Genomic DNA, 27361 nt, shown 5'->3' with positions numbered 1-27361 from the left:
ACTTCCAACCCACAGCTACTGTTTGTGTGGATGTTGCCTTTCTCTCTTCTCTCTTTCTCTCCCTTTTTTTTTTTTTTTAAATGATTTGGAGTATATGTAATCAGAGATCTGACTTGCCGAGAGTGTCAGCACCATCTGTCAGTGTGGATATAGATGACTGTTTCTTGTACGATTCCTGGACTTTATTGTCAAAGGCAGCCTCCTCCTTGAGAAGCTGCTTGGTGCTTTGGCTATGGTTTGGCCTGTTTCGCTCATACTTGCTCTTGGCCATTCTTGCTTCCCTTCTGTATTTTTTAAATTTACTAACATTTCTTAAAGCAGCTGGAAAACTGTGTAATTATTAGCATGTGTATTTCCCTGTCATCTAAAGGACTCTTTTCCACCTCCTTTTCTACCCGGTAGTTGCTTAGTTTGATGTGTACCTGTGTTGATATCTGATAGAGAAATAATGTGAACACAGATATAAATTCTGTGCTGGTTAAAGTATTTCCACTTCTAGTTAATTATAGCCTGGAAATCTTCTCCTAAATATAGGCTTGTATGAGCTATTTTTAACGTTGGCTTTAGAGAAAACTCTTTGATTCAAGACAGATTGTTCCGTTGTATTTGCTCTTCTGCCAAGTAGACTGTAGGTGAAGGCTGTATTGAGTTATGGAATACGGTTCTTTTTCTTGCTGCTTTGCTCTGTCAAATTCTTTGAACCTCAATAATTTGCTTACATTTTATAGCTAGTTATAGCTACACACCGTGATTTAGGGTACATTTTTATGTGAGTAATCTCATTACTTCATTAAAACTGGCAGCCATGACACTTGGTGCACTGCTGGGCCTGTCAGGGAGATCAGGAGGGTTTGGCAAAGTCCTCACAGGGATGCAGCCGTGGGGCCCTGTGAACAACCACACTCGCAGGTGGTTAGTGGCACCATCCTCACCTCAGTCTGAGTGGAAATGTTTCCTTAATGTTTTGAGGAAAGAACTCCACATCTTTTAGGTAAAATGCAAGTGTAAGGTAGTTCTGCAATTGTCTAATTGTAGTGGGAGCATCAGAACTTAGCTTGTAAATTCTGACCTTGTCAAATGGAACTGTGGCTGGGCACATACGGAATGAATCCATTTTCCCTGTGGTTTCTGTTGGTCAAAACAAGTTATAACTTCATTATCAATTCTGGGTCCTGTCAGAAAATACATTTTGTTTACAAACATCTGCATACTTAAGTGAAATCTGGTCTCAACAGGGCTCCATTATTCCTTGTAAGTACACTGATTTCACAGGTAAAAGTGTATTTGCTTTTAGAATTTTGGGGTTTTTATTTTTTTTTTCAGTGTCTCTTGATGAATTTGCTTATAACCAGTTGAAATATATTCTGTTGTCAGCTGAGTACCTTTGGTAGTTGAGGCTATGCCTACAGAAGCAGGGAATCGCACTAATGTGATGACTGGGATTTTTTTTAATTTTTTTTTTAGTGTAACATCTTAGTTTTCTGCCCTGATAGAATTCCCCTTGGAACAGAACTAACATCTGAACTGCGGCATGTTGTTTAGCTTGTTGATCTGGCTGAAAATGCTCCATGGGGAGAACGGGGTTAGGAAAAGGTTTGTCCATATTTTTTCCTTCTTGGTAGGTCGGCTTTCGTATAGATTTTTGTTATTGGGAAATCCCTGTATATCTGACTGGTAATATTTCATAGTGTTTCGACAGTCTTGCGCGATCTTGCCCAAGCAGAAGGTTGGTTTGAGTGGGTTTTTGTTGCATCGTGTTCTAACGTGTCACATAACCGTGCTAGTTCTGGATGAAGAGTCATGGATTTTCTTTGCTTTATGCACAGACTAGAAACCCTCCTTTTCGTGCAACAGCAGATGTTTGTGTTTGTGGCACAAAGAGTTCAAGGCTGTTTTGTTGTTTCTGTTTTTAACTGGGTGGTCAGTGTTTTATGGGGAGATAGAGTTTCTAGGAGACGTGAAAACAGTCTTTGTGGTGGGTCGTGGCAGTTGTGCGTGCAGAGGCATTTCTGCTTCCATGGGTGCTGGCTTGCAGTTGGCTAGTGAATGTGTTGTGACTTGTTAATTCTTAATTTTGAATTAAGAATTTTGCTATCTGGAAACAGTAGGCAGTCATCTAGTGCCTGTCCAGGTGCAAACAGAGGCTTCTTTGGGGGTGTTTGGAAGGAAGGTAGAAGTTTGGGGGGGATTTGTTTTGTTTTGCTATATTTAATGAACTAATAATATGCTTGCATTTTGTAGCTCTGGCTATGGGCCTGTGTGTTGCAATGATAGCCTTTGTTCGGCTGCCGAGCCTGAAGGTTTCCTGCTTGCTGCTCTCTGGGTTACTAATTTATGATGTCTTTTGGGTAAGTGTTTTGTTTGGTTTTGCTAAAACTGTTTTTATCCTTTGGATTTGTAATTGGCATTGGGCCATTTTTACATGAAATGTCCTAGTATGAAGATGATGAAATCTGGCAAAGCCAGAAGGTCAGCTTTCTAGCTCCATTCTGAGATGTTGAAGTCTGCAGCAGGATACAGAATGATTTCCTCGCTATTTAGTTGACAAAAGCAGAAACATGATTAGAATATTTCAACTTTGGCATATTATTTAAGGAAAAAAAAATTGGACCTTATATTTTGAAAGCCTGGCTTAAGACCAACCGGAACAAGCATTTCCAAGTAAACATGGAGCCTTTTCCATGCTTGCACAGTCCACACTGGCCAACTTTGGATTAGCAGTGAAATCTTCAGGGCAGAAATGCGAACTAATGTGTAGCCAGTAAGGTTGGCATAAAATCTTAACCGTGCTTTTACAAGACACCTGACTGAATGTATTCTGTAATCGTGAAAGGGTTTTGTTTTGCCTTCGCGTAACACCAAGCACTGATCCAGGGCACGTGTGCTGCCAGCTCTGGCAGCCAGTCTGTTTCCCAGTGTGATGAGCTGTACCATAAGAGCCTATTTGAAACAAGTGTTGCATCGCTCCCTTATGGGTGAGCACTGCACTTCCCCCTTCTCTGCTTTCAAGCTTTCTTGTGTTTTCAGTATCCTCTTACCTGCCTGCGTAGTCCTGGGCTGCCTGTGTGTGGTCTGGACGATTTTTTGCCAAAGAATCTCTGTTTGTTGATCAGTATCTTGATATCAGAAAGTATATTCCAGATATTCTTGAGAATTAACAGTGTAAAACACTTTATCTGAACTTTTGGAATACATTTTGCCTTATATCACCTTATATACAACATCTGTATATGGAAAATTTGGACAATATTCTTTGTTCTTGAATAAGCAAAGCAAAAATAGATGCAGCTTTGAGTTGCTATGTAATTGCAGTTTGTAATTTCTGGTGATTTCCTTGCTCCATAGGTGTTTTTTTCTGCCTACATCTTTAACAGCAATGTTATGGTGAAAGTGGCCACACAACCAGCTGATAATCCCCTTGACGTTTTATCCCGGAAACTTCACCTGGGACCAAATGTGGGTAGAGATGTTCCCCGTCTGTCTCTGCCTGGTAAACTTGTGTTTCCAAGGTAAAATCAGCAATTCTTTACTGTATTAGATAAGCAAAATTCTCCCTTCCTGTACTTTTTAGTAGCCCTAATTCTGTAGGAAAACGTCAGCTTAGTTTCCTGTGTAGTCACTCCCTCTTTATGATGCGAAGCTATAGAATTAGTAGTGAGGACAGGACGCTGCGTTTGCCGACTCGCAGCATGCGGATATCATCCTAATTGGGTTAAAAGGTGGCCTGGTCGGAACAGGAGATGCTTTTCCATGTACACCTAAGTTCTACAGTTTAATAACTGCCACTGCAGGATTTATGATTTTGCTTAAAAGCAAAAGACCTGAGGTTTATTGTAACATCAGAGTAGTCTTGATTACTACATAGTTGCAAGTGACTAGGAAGGGAGTTAGAAGCTGATCTAAGTGAAGGTGGCTTTACCAGGTCATTGCTGTGTTGAAGGGCGACTGTTCCGCCTCTCTCTGCTGCAGGGGTTCCATCATGTCTTGGCCTTTGAGTCAGATATGCCTAGGCCTGATTTGGCGTTGTGCAGTAGGTTATGTTGGCATATTCCCTGTATTCTTGTTTCTTTAGTTGTTGTAATGCTGAAATTACAGAGATTAGGAGTTGATTATCTGCAGTGGTAAAACCAAAATTGTTGATTTCATCCAGGTTGTGATAATTTGGCTTTGTTTTCATGAAAAAGATGTTGGATTTAAGCTGATGGGCAATTTTAGTTCTTAATCTACTTGGCAATTGACCGTTTTCTGGGAATCTGGTGAGACTACGGTTTTCTGTGTGTTTTGTCTGAGTGAGGCCAAAGATCTGAGAAGTCCATAAATGGGGTTATTGCCATGTATGAGAGTTGATGTGTGTACGTGGGAATGAAGGTGTAGTGTCTGTGTTAATCAAACAATTCAGTAAAATGGTCAGCTAGTACTTCCTATCAATGTGCAGAGGAGAGAAGGCTGGGACACCGAGTTAATGGATCTATGTCATTGTGTGAGCTACGAGCAAAAGCACTTAAATATTGCTGTACTACATACTATAGAAATGAACTGGTTTGGAGCAATGTGTCATTTCTGTCAAAGCGGGTGTTTGAAATTGAGCTGGGGTGGAGGGGAAAATCACTGAGGAATAATCTCCGGTGGCCAGGGCTTAGCTTTTGGTATGTAAAAGTTTGCTGGTAGAAAGAAGGGATGTGCACGGTGAAGCTCAAAACCGCAGAGGAGGAGCCCAGAGATTGTCACCTGTGTCCTTGGGCACGAATCCAATGCCAGTTGCTCTCCAGTTCCACAGGCAGCCACTTCTCTATGTTGGGGATCGGCGATATTGTGATGCCAGGTCTTCTGCTCTGCTTTGTCCTGCGGTACGATAACTACAAAAAGCAAGCCAACAGTGATTCCTGTGGTGCCCCTGGGCCAGGGAACATCTCTGGCCGAATGCAGAAGGTCTCCTACTTTCACTGCACACTGATTGGATATTTTGTAGGTGAGTAAGTAGTTTAATATGGACAGCTGCTTAGTGAGCAGAAGGGGATCACTGTAGTAGGTTTTTAGAAGATGATGAAAGCAAGTGTTAAGAGGCTTTGAGAGAATGCTTGCTTATGTTCTTTTTAATCCTCCTCTCTTTGGCTTTCGTTGGCATGGGCTAGGGAGAAAAACCTTTCCACAGTCGTCTTTAAGATTTTTTTTTTTAATGTTTTATTTATAGGATGAAACAGATTGTCAGTGTATTTTTGTTAGCAACTTTTTATACTTTGCTTTACTAGCATAGATGGTGTCATAGCTTGTACCTGGATTATGGGAAAAACACGGGAGTTTCTTGGTGGCTGATGCTGTTCAAGAGTACCTCTAGGGAATCCGTCCAGATGATTCCTGCAGTTTTGTATTCCCCTGTTAGTGCGTGTGGTCCTGTGATGTTTTAGCATATACAGAAAAGCATAAGTAGTCATAACTGGAATGCTGTGTATGAATCCATCCCTCTCCTCCTGAACAAAAATAGACTGTTTTTTTCCCCATGGTCAGGAGATGTGTGTACGTGTCCTGACCTGCAGTCCTTCTGGATGCAAGGATGACAAGGGAAGATAATTTCCTACCTGTAGCCTTCCTCCTCCCCGCCTCCCTTTTCCTGCTTTGTTCCCTTTGGAACAGGTATCCAGGAAATCATTCCTGGTGTGTGCATCCCCCGCCCCGCCTCGGCCCCCATTTCTCAGGCTGGGAGACCCAGACTGACAGCCTGGGAGATACCAGCACTGGGGCAGCGTCTCAGTGCGATGCATCCAGGTTTCTCCCTTTTTTGTTGCATTTTGTTTGAGTTATTCTTAGCTTAGTACATGAGAGTCAAAACTGGAGCAAGTGCCTCAACACAGCCTCATAGTAAAGTCAATTTTGTTTTAAATCTATTCAGGGAAACTGGGGCACAGATAAGTAACTTTTCCACAGCCTGGCTCTTAAAATGGTGGGGAAGGAGCCATGTGTGGATGAAATGACAAGAACACTCATATGCAGCCCAGAGAGATCACAGTCACTCTTTCTTTTACAGGTCTATTAACTGCAACAGTAGCTTCTCGCATTCACCGGGCAGCCCAGCCTGCCCTCCTCTACTTGGTACCATTCACTTTATTGCCGCTCCTCACCATGGCCTATTTAAAGGTAAGCCAAGGATTAGACAGCAGATTGGCAGCAGGGGGCTCTGGGGTCAGGGATCAGCTGGAAGCAGCTCAGCGTTCCTGCACCGGACAGCAGCTCTCGTGAGTGTCTGTACGCGTGTCTGTACCAGCCCAGGCCTGGAGCTGAACGCTGCTGCGTTGGGGTGGATCTCCAGTATGGAGGACTGAGGAACTGAGAAGTTCCTGAAACAGATGATGAGTTATGTACATAGTGCACAAGTAATTATGAACTAAGCAAATTCTGAAGTATTAAATGCTGTCTTAATTAAATGAATGAATTTATCCTTGCCTAGCTGGTTGTGAAAGAACATGTGCACAAAGGTCGAGCAGAGATTGGAGAGGCAGATCCCTGTTTACGTCTTTGCAATCCCTTGTTTGGAACTGAAGTTTTGAAATACAGCCTTGCCTGTTACAGGGCAGCTGTTGAAACACGCATCCAGTTCTGAGTGGGGTGTAAGGAGGGGCAAAATTTCCTGCCTGCAGAAATATCTTCTTCCCATCAGAAACCCATTTTAGGTAGATCTGCTGCCAAAATAAGATGTTCTGGCCTGTCAGGGAAAGCATTTGGTTTTTACTGTCTTCACTGTAACTAGAAAAACAGGCAAAGAATAGCTTTGCTTTAAGACATGCTTGCAATTCCGTATGCCTTTTAAAGTCTGAATTCTAAATGGACTTCAGTGTTTCTGAGGGCATGGTCCTGCTGTTTTCCTGCCTAGGGCGATCTACGTCGCATGTGGTCTGAGCCTTTCCACTCCAAGTCCAGCAGCTCCCGTTTCCTGGAAGTATGATGGAACAGAGAAAGTGACCTGAACTTCTGCCTTGGTCCTTTTCACTTTAACTTGTGGCTTTGTCTCCTAGAGCTGGACTGGCTGGTACTTGGGAAGGTACCAATTATAGGACTTGTATGGAAGGACTTTGTATTAAAAGGAGGAAAAGGAAAAAAAAAAAGCTAAGATCCCAGAGCACTCCGTGTGACTCTGCATCTCCCAGCAGATGTGGAACTGGGGACCCTTTGTGCAACTGCAGCCACTTTCCTCTTTTCCTCACTTGGATGGATTAGTACCAGACTATGACCTTGGTGAGAGAGGAAGAGACAGACTTGAAACTGAAACGACTTGAAGTCGTTCAAAAACTTGTGAACACTAGAAGAAAAGGCAGTTAAGCAAACTGCAGCTTCTTCAGAGAACCCCTTGTGTTCCTTGGGACCAGTTTCCTGCTGGACTTTGGTTTTGAAAAGAACTGAGACAGAAGGCCTTCTGTCACAATATTGGGTTTTTTTTGATTTATTAAATATTTCCTGTGGTGTGAGGTTACTTATTAAATCCACAGACATGGAGTGACTTCTTGCAGTATACATATAAAAATTTGTGGTAACAAGTTACATTTCCACCCAGATGTCATGTTGCAGTGAAAAAGGGCACGATTTTTATACATATATATATACACACATATAGATATATATATGAATAAATGAAAAGGAAAACCTGCGAAGATCATGCTATGTAGGAGACAGGGGCTTGCTGTAGTTTTTAGCATGTAGAGCAGTTTACTATGGCTTTCTTGTCTATGGATCCACACTGAGCTGCTGCCTCCCACCCCTGACTGAACCTGCGGTTGAACCCACGTGTAGTGTTTGTACTGCTTCTACTCATGGACGCGAGGGGATACTTGGTTTTGATCAATGTAGCAAACTAGGGAAAAGTCCAAACCCAGCCCTGTTCGTTTGAGGCAGGAGGGGGTAGGGTGTCTTCTTTTATTTTTCTTTTTTTTTTCTAATTTTCTTTTTTTTTTTTCCTTACAAACAGCTCCCTTGCGGGTTTTCAGTAGTTCTTCTTGACCCTGTGCATGTATTATAGCAGCAGTTGTCTTTGTGCTTTCTGATCATAGTAATGTATCACTTGTAAATACATTTTTTCTATTTTCTATTTCTTTTGTATTTTTTTGCATTTTGTTTCATTAGTGTGTGCTGTATTTTCCACGCCCCAGCCCCTTAAAGAAAAAAAAAAAAAAAGGAAAAAAGAAAAACTGTCCTTTCCTGTTGTGACTGGTTGGAGTTTGTGTTGACTGCTCTGTACCTGTAGCCTGTTAAAATGTGGATTTTATTATTTTTTTAAACCAGCAGTTCCAGTTCTGTTATTTTATTGACTGAAAGGCTTCCCGGAGGTAACTAGAGCTTTTGTCCTTTAAAATACTCTGCTGGGTTTGGGGAACTCTCCCAACAGCACACAGCACCTTAGCTAGACAGATGCTGCCAACTGGGTGGAAAACAGGAGTGCATATGAACCTGACTGAACAGTAATGTCACTGGAGGATGCAGTTTCGTTACCACAGGTAAGGAAGCGTCAGTGAAACATCTGATCCCTTCTGCTCCATCCGCTGTTACAAGACCACCCATAGTGCCACAGCGTTCTGTCCCGGTCGGGGTGTGTGTTGTCACTAATGCACCTCTCCATTCCCCGCAGGTCTGGGGGCTGAGGGGCTGTGGCCCTGCGCTGCTGGAGCTGATCTGGGATGGGTGGAACCGCTGAGGAACAGTGAGGAGCAACACAGCTCTGTGGGGTCTCCAAGACAGAGCCCAGGGTGGAGTGGAGGGGTGGCAGGACAGTGCTGCGATTTATATTAATTTTACTTTATTGAGTTTTTTTCCCCAGTTCATACCTTTCACTTCATTGAAAGCATTTCCTCTTAACACATACCTGCAATGCTCGTCGTCAGGTAACTGTCACTTGTTGATGATTTACTGTTCAGCAGGTGTTAGGGCTCAGACTTGCAGTCAGCCTGGAACAAAAGGCAGGCATTGGTTTTCAGCTACACACTCACAGTTAAGGTGAAGGAAAACTATTGATGAGGATATTCAGAGAGAAAAAAAGGACACTTTTTTGCCCCCAGAGGTTCCAAGCAGTGGAATAACATCTTTAGATCCAGTTTGCTACTGCTTTATCTTCCCAGCCCTTCCACTCAACTGACAGTAGCACTTGATTAAAGCCTTTTTATAGGAAGGTAAAAGGATACTGGCAAAAAAGTGATGGACTAGAGCATGTTTACAGCAGAGTTGTTGGACATGGCCTAGAATTGTAATGTACAAACCTGTTAACAGTTCTGGAGTTGTTTTTCTGCTGCATCTTTGGGAAGTGTCAGCTTAAAATTGGAGTTTGTATTTTGAAATTTCTTTAAGGTCACACTTAGTCTTGCAAAGATTTTATGGGTTCAGAAATGACCCGGGGTTGTCTGGCCAGCCAGTATGGGTGAAGTGTATGGGAAACACAAGCTGGTCGTGCTGGGTCTGTACTGGCTCTTGGCAGCGACCTGCCAAACCCGTGCCTGGCCCAGCTGCAAGGCCGTACGTGCTGCCTGCAGAGGCCCAGGAGCACACCAGGGTGGCCAGCATTGCAGCTTGTACTGTGACGTTCAGAAGCCATTTGACGAGATGAAAGTTTCCTGTCTGGAGTGTGGAAGTACAGTCTGTTCCATGAGAGAGGGGAAGAAGTTTTTGAGACAATTAGGAAATACATACTTGACAGTTGGGTGGCTCCCCCTGCTCAGTACTTAACCTCCTTGGAGGGGGAGGGAGGGCTCCCAAGTATTTTTCTTTTTACACAAGCAGTGCGTGACTGGAATTTGAAATTCATTTTTAGCTAAGCAGTAGTAAACTGCATTTTTCTTACAAGTTACAACACTGTTACATTCTCTTCCCTATTCCATTTCTTCTTACTCTCACAGGAAGAATAAGTGCTTTTTACATCAGGATGTCTTTTAAATTTGGTAATTTTCATGCTTTCCAAGGTCCTCAGTGTAACCTGGACTGTTGCCAGGTTTGAGTGTATAATGAGGACTCTCCACTTTAGCAGAACACTATTTTAATTTTAAAACCAAACTGATTTGTCCTGTTTTCCTTATAGATCATGCTGTCAGGAAAGACTACTAGAGGAGACTATGCTGATGTAAAGCAATTTCGTGTGTAGCAATTTCAGCCGAGTCCCATAGAACGTTTTATAGGCTACTTAAACTTGGAAGGCTTGAAATGGCACTTCTGGTTTGTTTTTTTTTTTTTTTGAAGCTGTGTGAAATTGGGAGGTGAGCCCCATCCCACTGAACTCCGAGGAAGGCTGATACTTCAGAAGGGGATCCAGACTCCAGGCAGCTCCTCACCCTTGGTGGGGGACCGGCCAAGGATGTGTTTCATGCCTGTGCTTCTCAGTAAGAGCAAGTATTTCTTACCTGTGTGTATTTAACTGTGACAGCCCAGAACAGCTCATCTGTTCCTTCAGTCTGTTGCAAACTCACATGAAGAGACTGGGAGCTTCGTATATGACACAAAATATATCAAATCAAAGGTGGGCAGAGGAGTAACTCCTCATCGCTGTAACTGAGAACGGTTGTAGTCAGGGCTCACCCTGCTTCCTGCCTTGCAGGCTGCATCAGAACCAGTTTTACATAGCTTAGAGCACTGTGGGACATAACCCACAGTGTCCTTGAAATGTGTAGCTGTGGCTCATACCCTTCCCCACCTGTTCCTAATTAACGTATGACCTGATTTCCCATCTCAGTGCCTCAGCTTTGCAATGTTTGCTGAGTTTGTAAACTGATACAAACTTCTGGCTTCACCTGTCAATAGACCCTTTTCTGAAAGACAAGCTTGGCCCCGTGCTTGCGAACCTGGGCTGGTGCTGCCCCGCGTGGCTCTTGGCAGAAACTCCCCGCTTAACGCTGCAGAACTTGTTTGTGCTTTGCGCTTTCAGCAGTTCTCTTCAGCAGCAGCCCTGAGGACCAGAGCACACGTGTTACAGCGTCAGTTCTCTCAGTCAGCAGCAGCAAAGAGTAGGATCTTAGTACCTTACATTGAGAAAAGCAATGTCTTTGCTCTTGGAGCTGTGGGGCAGGTGTGTGTAACTGCGCTGTTTACCCCAAAGCACTGCTGTGAGTGGTGCTGTGTGACAGGTACCGATCCTTCTCTGGAGTTGTGGCAGCAGAGAAGGTAGTGGAAAGCTTTTGTTTGAGAGCCTTTGCACTCTCAAAGCATGTTTTTTAGTAAGACAAAAGGGAACTTGAGTATCTTGAGCTGTTCGTAGACCCAGGAACCTGACCAACATACTGTACCTACACCAGTGATTTTTTTACCAGCTCCACCCTTTCTGTAACCTGATGACATGCAATGTAATTTGATACAGACTATGGCAGAGATGTCCTACTCATCAAATTGGCACCAGGTCAGCTTTTGTACTGGCGTCAGAGGTAGCAAGAAGCTTGTTAATGAGGCCTGTGGTGTGGGACTCAGGCATTCCCAAGAGAAGGCTCTGGTCACAGACACTGCAGCAAGGGCTCCCTCAGGAACAGCCAATTGCTTGATGTTGCCCCCTGTGTCCTCTCCAGAAGGTCCACAAGTGGTTTGAGACATGTAGTTTGTAGGTTCTTCAGGTCTGTGTTCTGTCAGCTGAGGTGTACATAGCTGTTCCCCCCTAGGTCAGCTGCAGTGCATGTACAGGGGCAATTCTGCTGTGCTCATTCAGCGTTGGTAAATGAAAAGGAGCAAACTGAAAGTGCTGCCAGCATTGTAGAGCAGCTCTAAGAGAGGGGGAACCATGCAGGAGACAGGAGACAGTCTAAGAGCTGTTGACTGCTCTGGCTCACTGGGGATTCAGCTAGACCTCAGCATATAAGGTCAGCAGAGACGAGCACTAAACAGTAACTCTGCATTCCCAAAGTCCTCACTTTCTGGCAACAAGCAGCCCTACAGCTCCTGTCTTAGATGAGTGGCTGCACAGAGAAATAAGTGTAAAATAGCATTGCTTTCTTCTGTGCATCATAGATGTCAGCGTTCGGAAATCATCAAGGCAGTGATACAGGCTGAAATCTCACTAGAAAGTGTCCTGCATAATTTGCAACACATTGACAGTCATTAGAATGGTTTCCCAGTAGAAATACTCCTGTTCAATTCCCTGCCTGTCTCTGTTTCTGCTACTCCTTAGGTCTGTGATAACATCAAAGAGAAATTCCAGATCCAAGGCTGTTGCTCCAACATACAGTTGTCCTCCAGTACCCTGCAAAGGGATTATTTGTATTGCTGAGACATCTGCATTGGCAAACACCCGCTGCAGCTCACAGCGCTGTGTGACTGGTGCACGTAGGCCCTGGTGGCTTATGCTCCTGTATCTTGGAGCTCCTTGGAAGGAAATATTCTAAATGACTTCATATTTGCCTTAAAAAAAAAAAAAAAAGTGGGGACTGGTACCCTTTAAAATGGGATTTTATTTCTCTTCTCTGCTCGCTGATGTGTAGTAGAATCCTGCTGTTTCTCTCTCCACACAAATTTAAATAAATGGCGCCACAGAAAAATAACCATTCACCTCCAGTATACTTGTCATTTGGATGAAGGAGTGGAGCATACAGCTTGTATTCTTAATCCTCTCCATTTTTTCCTGAGTTTAGAGCTTTTATTTTGGCTGTTGAATCTTTTAAAAGTTATCCTCAGTTAGCTTTGGCAAGAGAATATGTGCTACTGCTAAAGCTTTGTGGTAAGTTTTCTACATTATCTCCATTTCCTTGTTCTTGCCCAAAACACATACGGATTGAAGGCTGGCCACTTCCTGCACCTTCTCTCCTGATGGGCAGGTGTTGGTTATAGTAAAAGCAGCTCTGGGAGCAGAGGCTTTTTTGGTGTTTTTATTTTTTTTTTTAAAAATCAGTCTCAGACATTGCAGCTTTTCTGTCCTTCACTTTCATACTGACATCTGGAAGTGGCTGAGTGAGCAGGCTGCTGGACAACAGGGTTCTGACCTTTGTTTTCAGATCTACACAGACAGCAACCACGGGCTGTGTGTAGGGAGTACCTGTGTGTCCCCATCTGGCTCCTCTCCTGCTGACCAGTGGGGAAAAGTGCACAGCTGCAGATTAAGGCACACAGCCTGTATCCAGTTATCAGCTCACACTCAGCTGCATCCCACACCCAAAACTCTTCATTTACAGTCTGATCAGAAGAGGCAATGTAACCTGCAGTCTGGTACAGGGGTCACTAAATTTTGCACTAGTTATCAAGTATCACATCGTGACAAGTCCTTGCAAAACAGGCACTGCCAGGGAAGTGCACAGTGAGAGCTGCTGACTTCACCGATGTCGTTCTGCTGCTACCAAACAAAAACAATACTCTGTTTTTGGAAAAGACTTATGCTCCCCTATGCAGACAGGTTGATTCCTCCATTTTGCACTCAGAGCCGTTGCTTACAAACCTAAACGTGGCCTTCCATGTACCACACTTTGTCCAAAGAAGAATCAGCACACTGTAACAAGAGGGTCAGTTACTTATTGATGAGGAGAACTTTGATCATTATCCTTGCTCAAGAGGGCCAAGACTTGATCACTGTTGTGCACTGTTGCGAGGCACTTTGGAGCAGTGTCTTGCTTTGGTCAGCTGCTTCAGCTACGGTACGCCTTCAGCACTTGACCTGCTATCACCAGTCTTTGGATCTCACTGGTCCCCTCGTAGATCTCGGTGATACGAGCATCACGGTAGTGGCGTTCTGCTGGCATCTCTGTCACATAGCCCATGCCGCCCAAGATCTGGATGGCCTGTAAGAAAGGTAGCCGGTTAGAAAGAAAGCAGCGTCAAGGAGCTATTTTTCCATAGACCACAGCCCCCCCCCCTGTCAAAAGCTGCCAAGACCACTGCAAACATAATTGGGGGGGGCAGGGGAATAAACAGGATTTGAGCTGGGAAGGAGCAATACTGATGTCCCAAAGAGTGAATCCTTTCAGCAGTATGTGCTAGTGATCCATGTTCAGCCAGGACACTTATTAAGGACAGGGGGAAATATCTGAAGACACCCAAGCTCCTGGTCCATTGGCTCATCATACTGCAAACATACTAATCCTGACTGGTGCACCCGTGCTTCCTCCTACATCACTGATCCTGCTGCAAACTCTGACACTGCCCTAGGCAGCAGCAGGTACAAGAAAATTTTTGTCGTACAGCTACCACAGGCCAGCGTAAATCCCTGCACCTCACCCCTCCACAATCCATCGTCAGTCACAGGGGTTGGTTGGTTGGTTTTTTAAAAAAACATTGTGGTGAATTCCATCCCACCTTCCCCCAGCATTTGCTGCGTGACACCACAAACTCCCTTTCAGCATGCTGTATAGCAGCGATGTCCATCGAAGTAGGTACCTGATGAGCAATGGCTGTTGCAGCTTCTGATGCAGCCAGCTTGGCCATCGCCGCTTCCTTTGGGGAAGGAAAATGTCACTGAGGGTGCAGCTATCACAAAAAGGAACAGTTCACTTGTACGAGGAACTGTGCAAACAGCCCTTGTCCTTGATACCAGCTGACAGTGGCCACCCCTCTCCCCTTGGCTAAAGCCAGGCCCTAGCTCGGAAGGCTGCCCGAGGATAGAGCAGAGGCCATCGCTGTATGCAGCAATGCTGTACACAGCATAATTATCTTGCCCTGAGTCTGTGCTCAGCACCATCACTGCTAGACCAATGCAAGGTTGGAAATACCTTTGTGAAGGGCTTCCCATTGTCTTTCAGCATAGCAGCTCTCCAGGTCAGCAAACGCGCACCCTCCAAGGCAACAGCCATGTCTGCTAGCTTGAACTGCAACGACAAACACTGCCTTTGTTCAAGGTGGCAGCCTCTGCCAGCACAAGAACAAACTGCAGGGCTCTCCACCACTGAGAAAAGGAGCACCCCCATCCCAACAATTGGTTTTAATGGTGTAAACAGAAACTATTACCCTGTTTATCTCAGACAGTGCAAAGTGCACTGCCTGCCTGAAGCCACGCCTGAGATCCCGCGTGCACTTTCCACCAGCACCAGCACTGGTTGGAACTGCCCCATCTGACTTGCTCCTACCTGCACTGCCTGCAGTTTTGTGATGGGCGACCCAAAGGCCATTCTCTTTTCAGCATAATCCACAGCACAGTCCAGAGCTGCCTGTGCTATTCCAAGAGCCTGTGAGGCAATACCAATCCTTCCTGCATCCAGAGTTTGCTGCAAAAGACACAAAATATATGTATTAAGCTAAGTCCTGTTTGATCAATAAAACCACACACACATTTCTGGTCAGACCTCCCTGATTCAGAATATTCCCAATTATGCAGGAACAGAGACCTATAAAACATACTGGGCTCTGGAGAATCTAGGGTACAAGGAAAGCAGAAAGGAGAGGTATTGCTTCTTATTAGCTGGTGGGGAAAAAAGAAAAAGAGTAGGTGCAAAATAAGGGAAACTGCGCAATGAGGAGAAGCTGCTCTGGCTCCTTCAGCCAGAGTGCTGTCTCACTGAGCAGCTCACTTGTAACTGAAACTAAAATGGAAATCTTGTCAGTTTTCCTCCTTGCCCTCATCATCAGTACACACCATGAAGAAAGCTTTTTCAAAATTACTACTAACCTGATTCCGCAAACACCTGCCCCCTGGGCTGTTAACTGCTTCCTCACCTCACTACACACAGGAAGAATTTACAGCACAGTGACAAAAGTCTTCACCTTCTCAGTGCTAAGTCCTAAGCAGTGTCTTAAAGTGGTCAGTGACTGACGGGTTCTTTCAGTTGTGGACACAATGGAATGGGCTGGTCTCCAGGGAGCTCAGTCCTTTCCAAAAAGTCTGGCCAACAAACAGTGGTTTGCCCCTACAGAGCGAGCAGTGAACACTTCCAAGGAAGAGTGCGTCACTGCAGGGAACTCACTGTTCTGCAGCTGCCTGGCTCCTCATCAGTCACACACATGCCATAACTCAGATTCCATCCACCTTTAGACACTACCCAGAGGTTGTCCTGTGCCTTCCTCTGCCACAGTATTTAGGGAAAATGCTGTTTCCTCTTTATCTGCAAGTACAAACTGAAGGAAGAGAGCATTGGGAAAAGAGAAAAATTATAAAACACCCCCCTTGCTGACACAGCACCTTAGTGGCACTGGCATTCTTTCATCTGAGAACTGCTACACTGAATCTACAAAAAAGTGCTGTCAGTGGTCGAGGGTAAATTAATGATTCACCAAACCCTACAAATGATTTCTCCTATTTTAGCAAAAGGAGTCAACTGCTTAGTGTTACAAAGAACAGCTTCCACTAGTGGTTCTCATCAAAGTGATCGCAAGGCTGAAAATGGTTTCGAACACAGTAAGCTTGGGAACAATGGCTATATGCAACCACAGCTGCACCCCAATCCATCTCTTACCATGGCGATTTTGAAGCCCATACCCAGCTGTCCCAGTAGGTTGGCCTTGGGTATCCGACAGTCCTCAAATATCAGGTTGGCAGTGGAAGAGGCTCGGATTCCCAGTTTGTCTTCTTTCTTCCCCAGTGACAGCCCAGGCGTTGGCATGGGAACCAGAAATGCGCTAATGCCCTGCAACAAGACTCAAACTCTTAGGAACGGTGCCAACTTCCCATTTACCTGGCTGTCAACAGGATTACTCCAAACATCTGCCACAGAAGCCACATGTCTAGGTAATCAGAAGGGAGGGGAGAGCTGAGACTGAACAAAGCCAGCACACATCAGCCCTTCCTCTGCTCACTGCCTGCAAAGCTCTACAGGGTCCCCAGAGTTTTTCAACCCGCTTCTGCACAACTCCTGTCCTCTTTCCTGACTGACCCACTGAACGCACCTTGTGTTTCAGGGATTTATCTGTAGTAGCAAATACCACGGTGGCTGAGGCGTCCCAGGCGTTGGTGATCCAGGCCTTGGTGCCATTCAGAACCCACTCATCACCATCAAGGCGTGCCACTGTGGATGCTGCACCCGCGTCACTGCCATTTCCTGAACAAAGCACCAGCAAACAGAACTCAGGCATGCAATAGGAGCCTGGGGTGCAAAGCCACCCCCATCATCAGCTCATGGCATCTCTTGTAACTGTGGTAGTGTCAGCACTCTCCCAGAAGACACAAAAAGGAAGGGGGAAGGCCCGTGCATTTAAGATGTGTCCACCTCCAGAGCTCTGCGCACACACAGAGGGGATGGAAATCTTCAGCGTCGACCATGACAATGGCAGTTAATACCTCGGGCACTGGGATTTCATTTACACAGAACTGTGATAAACCACCTAGCTACAAATTTCACAGACCTAAAGTCCATCCTAGGCCCAACTTAGAAAAGAAGCTACCCCATGTTCTTTACAACAGCAACAGTCACATCACCTGGTTCACTAAGGGCAAAACATCCGATTTTATCCCCGCTGGTGAAGGGAGCAATCCACTTGTGCTTCTGTTCTTCAGAGCCAAACTTGAGTATTGGCCCTAAATACAAAGACTAAGAATTGAGAGTTGTTAGTGCCTCTTCAAAGTACAAGCCGTCCAGTAACTGCTCTTCTATAACTCCACTGATGCCAGATTTGGTTCCACATCCACCCCTCACAGTCAACCTGAGACACTCACGTTATTGACGCTGACAATGACGCCCGTGGATGCGCAGCCCCTGCTGATCTCCTCCACAGCTATGGAATAGGCCAGGTAGTCGAGGCCTGCTCCTTTGTACTCCTCTGGCACGTCCATAGCCAGCAGCCCTAAGCCACCCATCTTCTTCACCTGCACGGAGGGAATAGAGAAGATCGATCCTCTGCACCAGCAGCGTCCCAGCAAACACATGCAGACACATGGAGATAAAGACGGATCATAGCAGGGCTATACACAGAAGAAAAGATGCATGCGACTCCTGGTGAAATGGGAATCTGACTGTACAAACTGATAAGCGTCCCCAGGTCCCAACAACTTCCACAAGAGCTGTGTGCACTCACTGCTGCCGAAGAGGAGATTCTGGCTTATTTAGAAAACTCTCTTCAGTACTGGGAAGCAGGGAGCCTTTTGAAGAAGAAATAGGGAGATACAACTCCGCCAACATTTCCTCAGCCTCCCGCCAAAGCTCTTCACCTTGCATGTCTCTTGTCAGCTGGATGCTCTCAATGCAAAATCTAGCTGATAAAAATCATTAGACCTTTACCTTTGCACCTGCTGAGCTTCAGCCTAGGACTGCACAAAGAAAGAATTTTACAGAATGAATGATCCACAGAGCAGTTAGCAAGAAGGTCATTTTTCATTTCTATTAAAACCAGGTCACGCTTCCCAGTGAATTTAATTGTTGGTTACATTCCAAATTAGTCCACCCCAAGTTCTTCAGCTGGATCCCCAGCTTCTTAACTGTAAGTTCTTGAGAGCATCCACTGTCTCACTCTACTTTTCTCATTAACATTTGGCAATATACAAGAGAAAAAAACCAAGCTTTCCTCTGCTTTTATATTTAAAAGGTCAAGTTTCTGGTGTTGCAGAAATAAGGTTATTATCAATCTCTGTCTGTTTTAAGCAGAACCAAGAGGAATTTTTAAACAAATATTTTCTGCCCTGTTATGGGCACCCAAAACACTAGTCCTTTATATCAAATCCAGAGCATGAACAAAAGACAGCCATTATGTTGCTATGTATGTTGCTGTATCTTAATAAACACTGTTTACATTTTGGATTTTCCCATACATACATTCAATTGAAAAGACTCAACATCAAATGTAGCCATCTCAGATAAGAACAGTGAAATAAAGAAGTATTTTCTTCCTTAGATTGAGTAGGACTTCCCTGGCTATCTTCCTTACTCTGTAATAGAAAGAGGAGTGTATGACAAAACCCACATGCCTCTGACTGTGCTTGCTTGGAGCCTTTTGTTAATGCACAGGATATATTTTGCTGGAGCCTACCATTTTATTGCAACAAAACAGGCAAGTTAGCCTACTCAACACAGCACAATACACTGCTGTGTCTGTACTGCTCTCCACCAGAGAAGTTACAGTTTGACTGGAATCTCAGTTTCTTCACAGCCTTAGAGGATGACTGACAAACACGGCCTACCTCCCAATCATTTCTTTTCACGATCTGAAATGGACATATATCACCTCCTCTACCTCATTATAAACCATTTTTATGGATACGTGCCGTCTATAAAGGCAGTTCATTGATTTTGTAAGTCAGTCAGTTGTAACATTGCCCATAGGAAAGCCAGTAAGAGAACGGAAAACTCAACCCAGATACAGCGAAGCGGAAAGGCAGAGAGCTCCAACAGTCCTGCGGGCGTTATGTGCTCCACCATCGCAGAACTCTCCCCCAGGTTGTTCCGAACCTCCATTTCCCGCTAAGCCAGAGCTACCGCCCCTCTCGCTGCACGCCCGGGCGGCCGCGCCGACGCAGCCGGGGGAGCAGCGCGTACCTGCTCGGCCGGGAAGCGGTGCTCCTTGTCCAGCTGGGCCGCGAGAGGCATCAGCTCCTTCTCAGCGAAGTCCCGGCACGTCTGACGCAGCATCTGGTGGGTCTCGGGCAGCTCCGCCGTCTGGTACACCGTGTGCAGCCGCCGCAGGCGCCCGAGGGACAGCGCTGAAAGGACGCAGAGGCATCAAGCGCCGTCGTTTCCCGTGGAGGGGCCGAAACCGGCCAAGGAGGGCTCGGGCCTCCGCGGGAAACCGGAGGGCACGGGGCACCGCTTCCTGCACAGGCCCAGACCCCTCCGGAGCGGGGCCGAGCGCGGCGCCCTCACCCTTGGGTGTCCCTCGGCAGCCCAGGAACGCCGCCATCGCCGCCGGCTCAGAGCACGCGACCACAAAGCACGCGCCAGCGCCCCCGAGCGGCCTCGTGGCACCCCGGCCCCGCGCCGGCGCCCCCAAGCGGCGCGGCGGCCACACCGCGCCCCGGCCCGCCGGCCGCGCCCGAACCGAAACGGGGGTTGGGGGGGGCTTCTTTGAAACAGGAGGTCTCTTTATTAGGATACTATTGCTGGTGACAAAATAACGTTTATACAAATATACTGCCGCCCGGGCAGGGCGCCGCGGAGGGCAGAGGCCCCGGCAGCGCAGTCCCCTCCGGCCCAAAGGCCACGCTGTGAGATTCGAGTCCTGAAGCAGCACCGAGATCCCGGCAGGTGCAGAGGGCGGTTGCTGGTGTTGGTCGCTGTCTCTGCTGCAGAGGAAGAGGTGACGACTCTGACAGGCCCCTGTCCCTCAGCCTCATCACAGAGCCACAGGGACATGGCAGTGACAGTCCCAGCCCACGCTCGGGGTAGTGTGAGGCTTGGCAGCTGGATGTGACAGGACAGCAGGGCAGAAGGCAAACACTGGGAAACAGCTGAAGAGGAGGTAATGAATCACAGAGCTGAGAAGTAGAGTTACTACGTTCAGACTTTACCGCTTCACCACCACCTTGCTCATGCATGTCGGCCTTCTACACACTTGTTTTATTCTTCCTGAATCCTTGGATAAGCAGATGAACATCCTCAAGCACCAGAGAGGAGGCTGTTGCTTCTCTGCAGCAAGAGACACTGCAAATCCTAAGGAAAACACAAAAAGGAAGGCACTTCCTACCAAAACCAGAGATGACCTTCCTTCACAAGGTGCAATATGTATTCCTCAGGAAGCCTGCTTGCATGGACCTAGAGCACTAACTTCAAAAACGTGAAAAAGAGGTCCTGGTCCCAAGAGGATAAATACTGAAAAGATTTAGCATGAGTCTGTAGGTTTGGTCCTTTTTTTGTTATAGCAAAACACAGTTCGATCCAAACTCCTTTCTCTTTCCAACTCTGTACATGACCTGAAAGAAGCTGTCTGCACAGATACCTTTTCTCTTGGTCAAACTTCAACCGAAACAGAAAGCATCTCCTTTGCGTTCAGCACCTGGCTAGGACAGCCCATCTACCTGATGAGATCTCACTGGAATTTAGTCCTAGCTCACTGGCATGAGTAATTTTGAACCATAATTAAAGCATCACAGCACACAATCCAGAAGGAAGATACTCCATTAAAACATGTTTACCAAAGACATCATTCTTGCCACAAAGAGAAGACACTTTATAGAAAGCATCTAAGAGAAAAGGAACCTCAGCAAAGTGGCTGATGTGGGGACAGGAGTATGGAAATCCCTGACTTTCTGGATTACAAACGACTTTTTCAGTGCTGGGTTGCTCTCCTGTAGGGGCTTCTTTTCTGCAGCATGCTTTTTGGGCAGAGACTTTCTAATTTGGCAAAGCAAACAAGGTTGGCTAGAAACTGGGCTGTGCTACTGCTGCCTGCAAGCATTCCTATTTTCCTCCAGCTTTCCTTTTCTTATTGCTAAACATCTGAAACCAATGGGAAAGCACCTGCTTCAAAGCTTTTTTCCTTCATTTGTGGCAGAGGTAGGAAGACAGGAATCCGCTTTTCTGTAAGCATTCCAATGCTACATTTAAATTTGGCAGTGCTCTCCCACCTCAGTCGCTTTCTGCAGAGCAGTGCCTAGACGGCACCCACAGCCCTACAAATACCTGACCATGCAGGGCTGCATGTCGACACCAACAGCTCATACAAGGTGATATTGGCCTGTGCAGCAAATTCTGCTGCTTGCCCTGGCAACAGTCCATCTTCCTTTTAAGAACCTTCACACAGTGACATAGAAAACACATGGGAACCACCCCAATTGTAAGAAAAGCAAGAGGTTGCTTCATACAAAAAATAAGATAGAATTAACATTTAAAGGCACCTGGATTTATACTACATACAAATTCAGCTCAGTATGCTAAAATTTCCCAGGGAATAACTACCAGGCTCTTCAGACACCATCCTGAGCATCTTGGAACATTTCAGGATGAAAAACACACTTCCAGACAATTCCATCCTGTCACGAGCAACTCTGTTCTTGCACCAGAACAGATGTTTCCCACCTCACCGGCACAGCACAAGGCCTTCTGAAGACAATCGATGCAATAGGCAACTCAAGCTCCACCTTGCAAGCTTTAAACTAATTCTGAAATAACTAGATGAGATTGCCTAAGTGCCTTTGGAGATGCTGGAGGGAACTGATGGTAGAATCATTCTTCGTCTTTCATCCACACAGATATCATCCCTCTGCATTCCCTAGACATCTGTTGTGGTTGCTCATGATTAATGCTCCACCCAGAACGGGTCATTTGTTGTGGTTAGTCGTAATTAAATATCTTCCAAAGAGCTGGAGATTCTTTCATGGCTGCCACCTCACATACTCTCAACTGCTTACCGTGGTGCCAGCTGATCTTCTATGCCAAAGTTAACAGCATTAATCTGCAAGATAAAGGCAGGCGTTTCCCTACTGCTGCCTCTGCATTAACAGACTCCAGACTGTGACGTCCACTAAACTTAATCCTGATAAAACATAAACTATGACAAATCTTACATACCACAAGAGGTACAGGTGCTGTACCCATCAAGGAGTTAGGTTTCAACTGCCTCAAGAACAAGTGGAACTAATAGTAGCAAAGGTCTCTACTCTAAATACGAGCTAACACTCACCAACAAGAGGCAGGACTGATCGAGCCCAGCTGCAGAAAGGAAAAGTGCCAGTCTCGAGAGCCAGCAAAATAGGCAGAGAAGGGTCTTGTTAGCTGAGATTTTGTATGGTCAGAAGCTGGGCTCCAGCATAGCTGCTGGGAAGACATGGGTCTCCTCCTCCCACTGCATGATGTTCTTTCTTATTGTCAGATCCCAAATGCAGCTGTGACGTACACCCTCTGGTCTGGTAGTAACTAACTCAGCAGAACTTCAGAAACCATAAATAGACAGCTAAGTAGGCAAAGCAGTGATGGGAATGCAAACAATTAAGAAGAGAATCATGTAAATTCTCACTCTGTAAAAATCCCACTCTGTAACACTGACCAGGGAAACTTTTAGCTACTAATACCTCAATCGAAACAAAGCAAATGAACGGGTGAGAGCACCTCTGACAGACCATTTGGGTTTAAAAGTACAGAGAGATTGAAGCCTAGCCTCATACACATTTTTCAGGCATTTTTTCCACATTCTCCCATTTTTCCTCTAAGCCCTACTAGACTGACATCTCCCCTTCAGTTAGACAGATAATGTGCTGTCAATATATTCTGTAGCAAGAGCCAAAAATTCCTACACAAAGGGAAGCAAGAGAAATGGTAATTATTGTGAGATTAACTTCAGCTCTAAGGTTGGCCCGAGCTCCAAAATGCAACAACTTGTTCGTAAGAGCTCAAACAGAATTGCTATCAGACTGACTCATTGACCAACCCAGATGGATAAAGCCCCCTTTCCCTCCCCTATCTTTTATGTCTAGTGAAATCTCTGGTAAAACATAGATTAAGCTGTTCTTGGGGGCAGCTCAAGCCCCTGGAGTCTAAAGAAGACTCCTGTATTGCTTAGAAGCTGAATTAGTCTCTTATTTTATCTTTCCCACTAGAAAATATTGAGATGCACCCTAAAAAGCCAGGCTACAAACTAAACCACTGTGCGCTGAAGGGAAGACCTACCCAACTGAAGAAGAGATCTGCTCTTGAGGTGTCACTGGCTACTCGAAGGGCTTCTGCTTCTTCTGCTAAAAAACAGCTTACCCAAAGGATCTGACCTCTTGAAGGAAGGAAGTCACCCAACAGATGAAGCATTAGAAACACTAAAGGTGCACCTAACTAAAAAGACTCTAACAGCAAGAAATTCCTAACAGTGCTTCAGATCCATGACCAGCAGGTAGCCAGAAATAGAGAACAGAAAGCAGGATATGTTGAGTGTCGGGTAGAGAAGTTTTGCAGGGAGACTCCTTTACTTTCATGAGCTGTCGTCTTTGCTTCATGTTTTCAGCCTCACAGAAGAGGAAAAAGTCTGGCAAGAAGCCTTGTTGCACGAGACAGCAACTCCAGTCCACTCCTGGACATCTGGAATGGTTAACAGCATCACAGCATCTGGTGGACACAGAATGATTATTGTCCTCCATTGTAAGCATAGTCGGCCTTGTTGTGCATAATCAACTTGTTATCCACAAAGTAAAAGCTGTCTGAACGGGTCTCGTATGGATTTTCAACCATCAGACGGACTGTGAAAGAGAAAACAATTGCATTCAAAAGCCAGCCAACACTCTACTGGACAGCAGAAAGTCAACAGTAAAAAGGACTCTGCTACTTTGCTGGATTTACCATACTGATGCTCTGCCCTACCCAAGCAAGAAAAGCTAACTGCTTTCCTGAGCACGCTTCAAAAGCTCTGACCTGCCCCTTCCTATGCTGCCTATTCACAGGACAAGTGCTGTCAAAAAGCAAACAAGCGAATTGAGTAATCTCACATAAGACAACTTTAGGTATTATCAGAGGCACCACAGCAGCAGAGTAGCAATCATATCTGTAAGCAGAGGCAGCAATCTGCAAACAAAAAAGCAGTGGCACTCCCCACACGTACACAGGCAGGGTAAACTGCGCTTAGAGGAACCCACAGAGAGCCCATGTGCTTCTGCTCTATCCACCCTGAGGTCAAACATACCCTGGCACAATGTGTATTTGCAGAGATTGTGGTAGGCTCAAAAATACACCTCTCAGACAAGATCCATCTCTGTTCCAAAGCAGGAGGCTCAAGCCCTAACAAGCAAGTGCTGAGAACAAATGCATGGCTATTAACAGAATCCTTTTTTCAGGGTTTTGTTATCTTACAGGCTACACTGATAGGTACCAGACCTATCAACCCAGTGACTCTGATCGGTTCAAGTCTGTGATCTGTCCACACAGGTTGCCTTAGGCTTTCACATTCAAAGGAGAATTTGCAGAACAAGTATCTGATTCAGTCAAGATTACACTTAGCTTAAGCCAGGAACTTGTATCTATTTATTCCCGTCCCCTCCATCCCAGTCACAGCTTCTTTCACAAGCAGAGAGGGGATCAAAATAAGCATATGCGCACAGAGAAACAAACACAACTCAGTGTGTGAAAGGAGATACTTACTAAGGTCTTCTGAGAGCTGAGGGAATTCATAAATGTGTTCACATGTGTTCCTGCTACTAGGGATGCAGAAACCAAAATCAAAGTCAAAGTTCTTCAGCAAGTGATCTCGGAAGTAATGTCTCTCAATCATTCGGAAGTTTGATACTGGCTTTTCTCCCACTGTGAATTCCACTCTATATACAAAAAGTAGGAAAAAACAGCTAAGATGACATACCTCTCTTCCTGCTGGGAATAACAGAGCCTTGGACCTGAGACTACACAAGAATTATTCCAGAAAGAGAGATGTTGTAGTGTAAGATTGGTTCTTTCTACACTGTGGCTCAGTTTTGCTACAAACTGTCAATTGACACCTTGTAAACATCTGATCCTCCTTTCTATGAACTCATACTCACGTTGCGCCAACAGTCCGAAGACGGAGAAATGCTGGGGTGAACTGGTAACGAACAAAGCGGCCTGCACTAGTGTCCAGTTCACTGTTGTCATCTTCATCCTCGTCATCTCGTTCTAGAAAACACACCAGCTCAGGATTATTCTGCTAGAAGTGTACAGGAAAGGTAATACTGGCTAGTGGGTGTATCGGAACAAGCTGGCTATTACTCACGCACTGAATGCAAAGCTGTTTAAGAACTGATGCAAGACTCATAGTAGGACTAAGTAACAAAGAAAAGATCTGCTATGACAGATGGCACAGCCTTGGTGGCTCCAGAGCCGAAACCACCCTCAAGCTCACAGGATATCCCCCTTGCAATTGCCAAAACACATGAAGGAGACTCTGTACCAAAACCAGCCAGCAAGGGAAGATTTGCAGTTGATACTACTTCCCCATCTCACGCTAAGCACCTCACATTTCTATGACAACAAGTTTCTCAACAGAGGTAAATTCAGCGCTACGCTTAAAGGGGAGGAATTTAGTCACCAGGGCATATCACAGGACTGCTTGGTTCACACGGGTCCTGCACTGTAACTTTCCAGCCTCCTAACAACCATCAGGCTGACATACCTGAAGCGGATGGCTTTGCAATTTCAAACAGCACCGTTCCAGTTTCAAGATCCCGGATCTTAAATCTCGTGAAGTCAATGTTGTAAATGTTGTCCTCGGGTTTGCATAAATAATCTGGAAGAAAATATACGGTAGCGTTTCAAAAGATCTCTGAGCAATTACCAAAGGAGTTTGGTTTTTCCGCTGGCCCGTTAGGATACGCACTGCAAACTGTGTTTTGCAGAAGCTTCAGGAAAGCAGGACAAAACCAAGGCCAGAAGAAACAAAGGCACGCCCGGCGCCAGGCAGCAAAATGCGAATGGGGAGGGATCGCGACAGAAAACCAGAGGAAAAAACCCAACCTCTAAACTCCCGAAACCCGCTCCCGAGCCTTCCGGTGGCTGTGAGGAAGCCGAGGCCAGGCGCAAGCTCCGCTCCCGGCAGCGCCCGCCGCCCGCCCCGGCCCCCACTCACTCTCCGTCACCCGGCACAGCCCCAGGACGTGCTCGGGGCGGACGGTGTCCAGCGCCAGCAGCTCGGACTCGGTCCACGGCGGCCGCGTCGCCGCGTCGCCAGAGCCGCGCCGCCCCCGCAAGCGGCCGAGCGCCCCCCCGGCCCCCGGCGGCGGCCGTTTCTCGGGCCCCGCCGCCGCCCGCGCCCTCGAGCCGCTCATCGCCGCGCGCCGCCAAGATGGCCGCCGCCTCCCGCGGTAGCTATGGGAGCAAGGGGCGGCGCCGCGCGGGTCAGAGGGCGCGGGCGCTGCTTAGCGACCAGACCGGGGGGGGCCGAAGCTCAGTGAGGTACGGTACGCCACGTCTGTGGGGATCCGGCACCCACCTCGCGGGCGGCCGCGGCCTCGGTCTGCGCGCAGCGGGGGTGGCGGCCGGGAGGCACCCGATGAAACGAAACATAAAACCCAAAGAAAAGCGGAGCCCGCACCCCCGCCGCTCCTCTCCGCTCCGCTCCTGCGGCGCCCCCCAGGCAGCCGGGAGATCTCCCGCAGCTGCACAGCAGGGCCGCCTGGGCCTCCCGTTAATTAAATCACGGTTAATTAAATCACGGTATGAATTCGGCAGCGCAGCGGGTAATTACAAAGAGCGGGTGCCCCCCTGAGAGCCCCGGTGTGCGCAGAGGAGAGCGCCGGGCGGGCAGTTTTCGGGAAGCAGCTGAAGCAGTGCAAACACGGGGATGCCGCGGGGACACCCCGCTGCCAGGCTCGGGCCAGGGGGACAGCTGTGTGCCCCAAGAGGGTCGGCCGGCACCCGCAGCCCTGCCGCTGACCCACACTGCCGAGGGACGGGGCAGACATCGGAAGTCTCCCGAGCCTGGCAGGAGGACTGGGATCCTATGGGATCATCAGCTCGAGGAGAGATTCACCTCCACCCCTCAGGGTGCTGGGCAAGAACAACAAACTTCTGCATCCTATGTTTGGACTCCAGCTGACGCTCGCAGCACTCAGGATGACTGGAAACAGATTCAGGGCAGCGGCTGGTGATGTTTGCTGCTGCTGCTTCTGAGCAGCGTGTGCCTGCTAGTACTAAGA

At 46.6% G+C, this 27361-nt stretch overlaps 3 protein-coding genes across 5 annotated transcripts in view; 1 reads left to right on the top strand and 2 right to left on the bottom strand.

The window, feature by feature from the left end:
• The window catches only part of SPPL3 (signal peptide peptidase like 3), a 45417-nt gene extending 37504 nt beyond the window's left edge, over nt 1–7913 (top strand). The window contains exons 7-11 of one of the 2 annotated variants that reach the window (XM_054082096.1): nt 2242–2348; nt 3346–3509; nt 4770–4969; nt 6023–6132; nt 6866–7913. In XM_054082096.1, coding sequence (XP_053938071.1) covers nt 2242–2348; nt 3346–3509; nt 4770–4969; nt 6023–6132; nt 6866–6937 — 653 coding nt within the window. In that variant the 3' untranslated portion in view covers nt 6938–7913. The remainder of the gene's footprint in view (nt 1–2241; nt 2349–3345; nt 3510–4769; nt 4970–6022; nt 6133–6865) is intronic. The other variant, XM_054082098.1, reaches the window with a different exon arrangement.
• Nucleotides 7914–12806: 4893 nt separating this feature from the next.
• ACADS (acyl-CoA dehydrogenase short chain) lies at nt 12807–19716 on the bottom strand. Of its 2 annotated transcripts, XM_054082100.1 has the most exons (10): nt 19650–19716; nt 19326–19489; nt 17513–17662; nt 17276–17387; nt 16747–16898; nt 16317–16487; nt 14994–15131; nt 14640–14735; nt 14308–14364; nt 12807–13712 (listed from the first exon to the last, which is right to left on the bottom strand). In XM_054082100.1, exons 1-10 carry the CDS (start codon nt 19684–19686, stop codon nt 13560–13562), a joined length of 1230 nt encoding a protein of 409 aa, XP_053938075.1. In that variant the 5' UTR covers nt 19687–19716; the 3' UTR covers nt 12807–13559. The 2 variants fall into 2 exon arrangements, with proteins under 2 accessions (XP_053938075.1, XP_053938076.1); XM_054082101.1 differs by lacking the exons at nt 19326–19489; nt 19650–19716 and adding an exon at nt 17872–19286.
• Nucleotides 19717–20616: 900 nt separating this feature from the next.
• UNC119B (unc-119 lipid binding chaperone B) lies at nt 20617–26530 on the bottom strand. The gene is made up of 5 exons (XM_054082102.1): nt 26293–26530; nt 25840–25953; nt 25232–25343; nt 24840–25012; nt 20617–23944 (listed from the first exon to the last, which is right to left on the bottom strand). Exons 1-5 carry the CDS (start codon nt 26489–26491, stop codon nt 23832–23834), a joined length of 711 nt encoding a protein of 236 aa, XP_053938077.1. The 5' UTR covers nt 26492–26530; the 3' UTR covers nt 20617–23831.
• Between the last annotated feature and the right edge of the window lie 831 nt (nt 26531–27361).

Source organism: Cuculus canorus, chromosome 17 (assembly GCF_017976375.1).
Source record: "Cuculus canorus isolate bCucCan1 chromosome 17, bCucCan1.pri, whole genome shotgun sequence".
Taxonomy (NCBI): Eukaryota; Metazoa; Chordata; class Aves; order Cuculiformes; family Cuculidae; genus Cuculus; species Cuculus canorus.
Note: the sequence above shows the minus strand (reverse complement) of the source record. Positions and strands in the feature narration are given on the sequence as shown.

Excerpts from the sequence above, each read along its gene's own strand:
- ACADS (XM_054082100.1), bottom strand. The coding sequence starts at position 19,686 with ATGGCGGCGTTCCTGGGCTGCCGAGGGACACCCAAGG. Across the intron at positions 16,899-17,275 it reads TTTTGCCCTTAGTGAACCAG|GAAATGGCAGTGACGCGGGT; the intron begins GTGATGTGACTG and ends TGCTTTGTTCAG. Across the intron at positions 14,365-14,639 it reads ATGGGAAGCCCTTCACAAAG|GAAGCGGCGATGGCCAAGCT; the intron begins GTATTTCCAACC and ends CCTTCCCCAAAG.
- UNC119B (XM_054082102.1), bottom strand. The coding sequence starts at position 26,491 with ATGAGCGGCTCGAGGGCGCGGGCGGCGGCGGGGCCCGAGAAACGGCCG. Across the intron at positions 25,013-25,231 it reads CTTCGGACTGTTGGCGCAAC|AGTGGAATTCACAGTGGGAG; the intron begins GTGAGTATGAGT and ends TTTTGTATATAG. Across the intron at positions 23,945-24,839 it reads TCAGCTCTCAGAAGACCTTA|TCCGTCTGATGGTTGAAAAT; the intron begins GTAAGTATCTCC and ends TCTCTTTCACAG.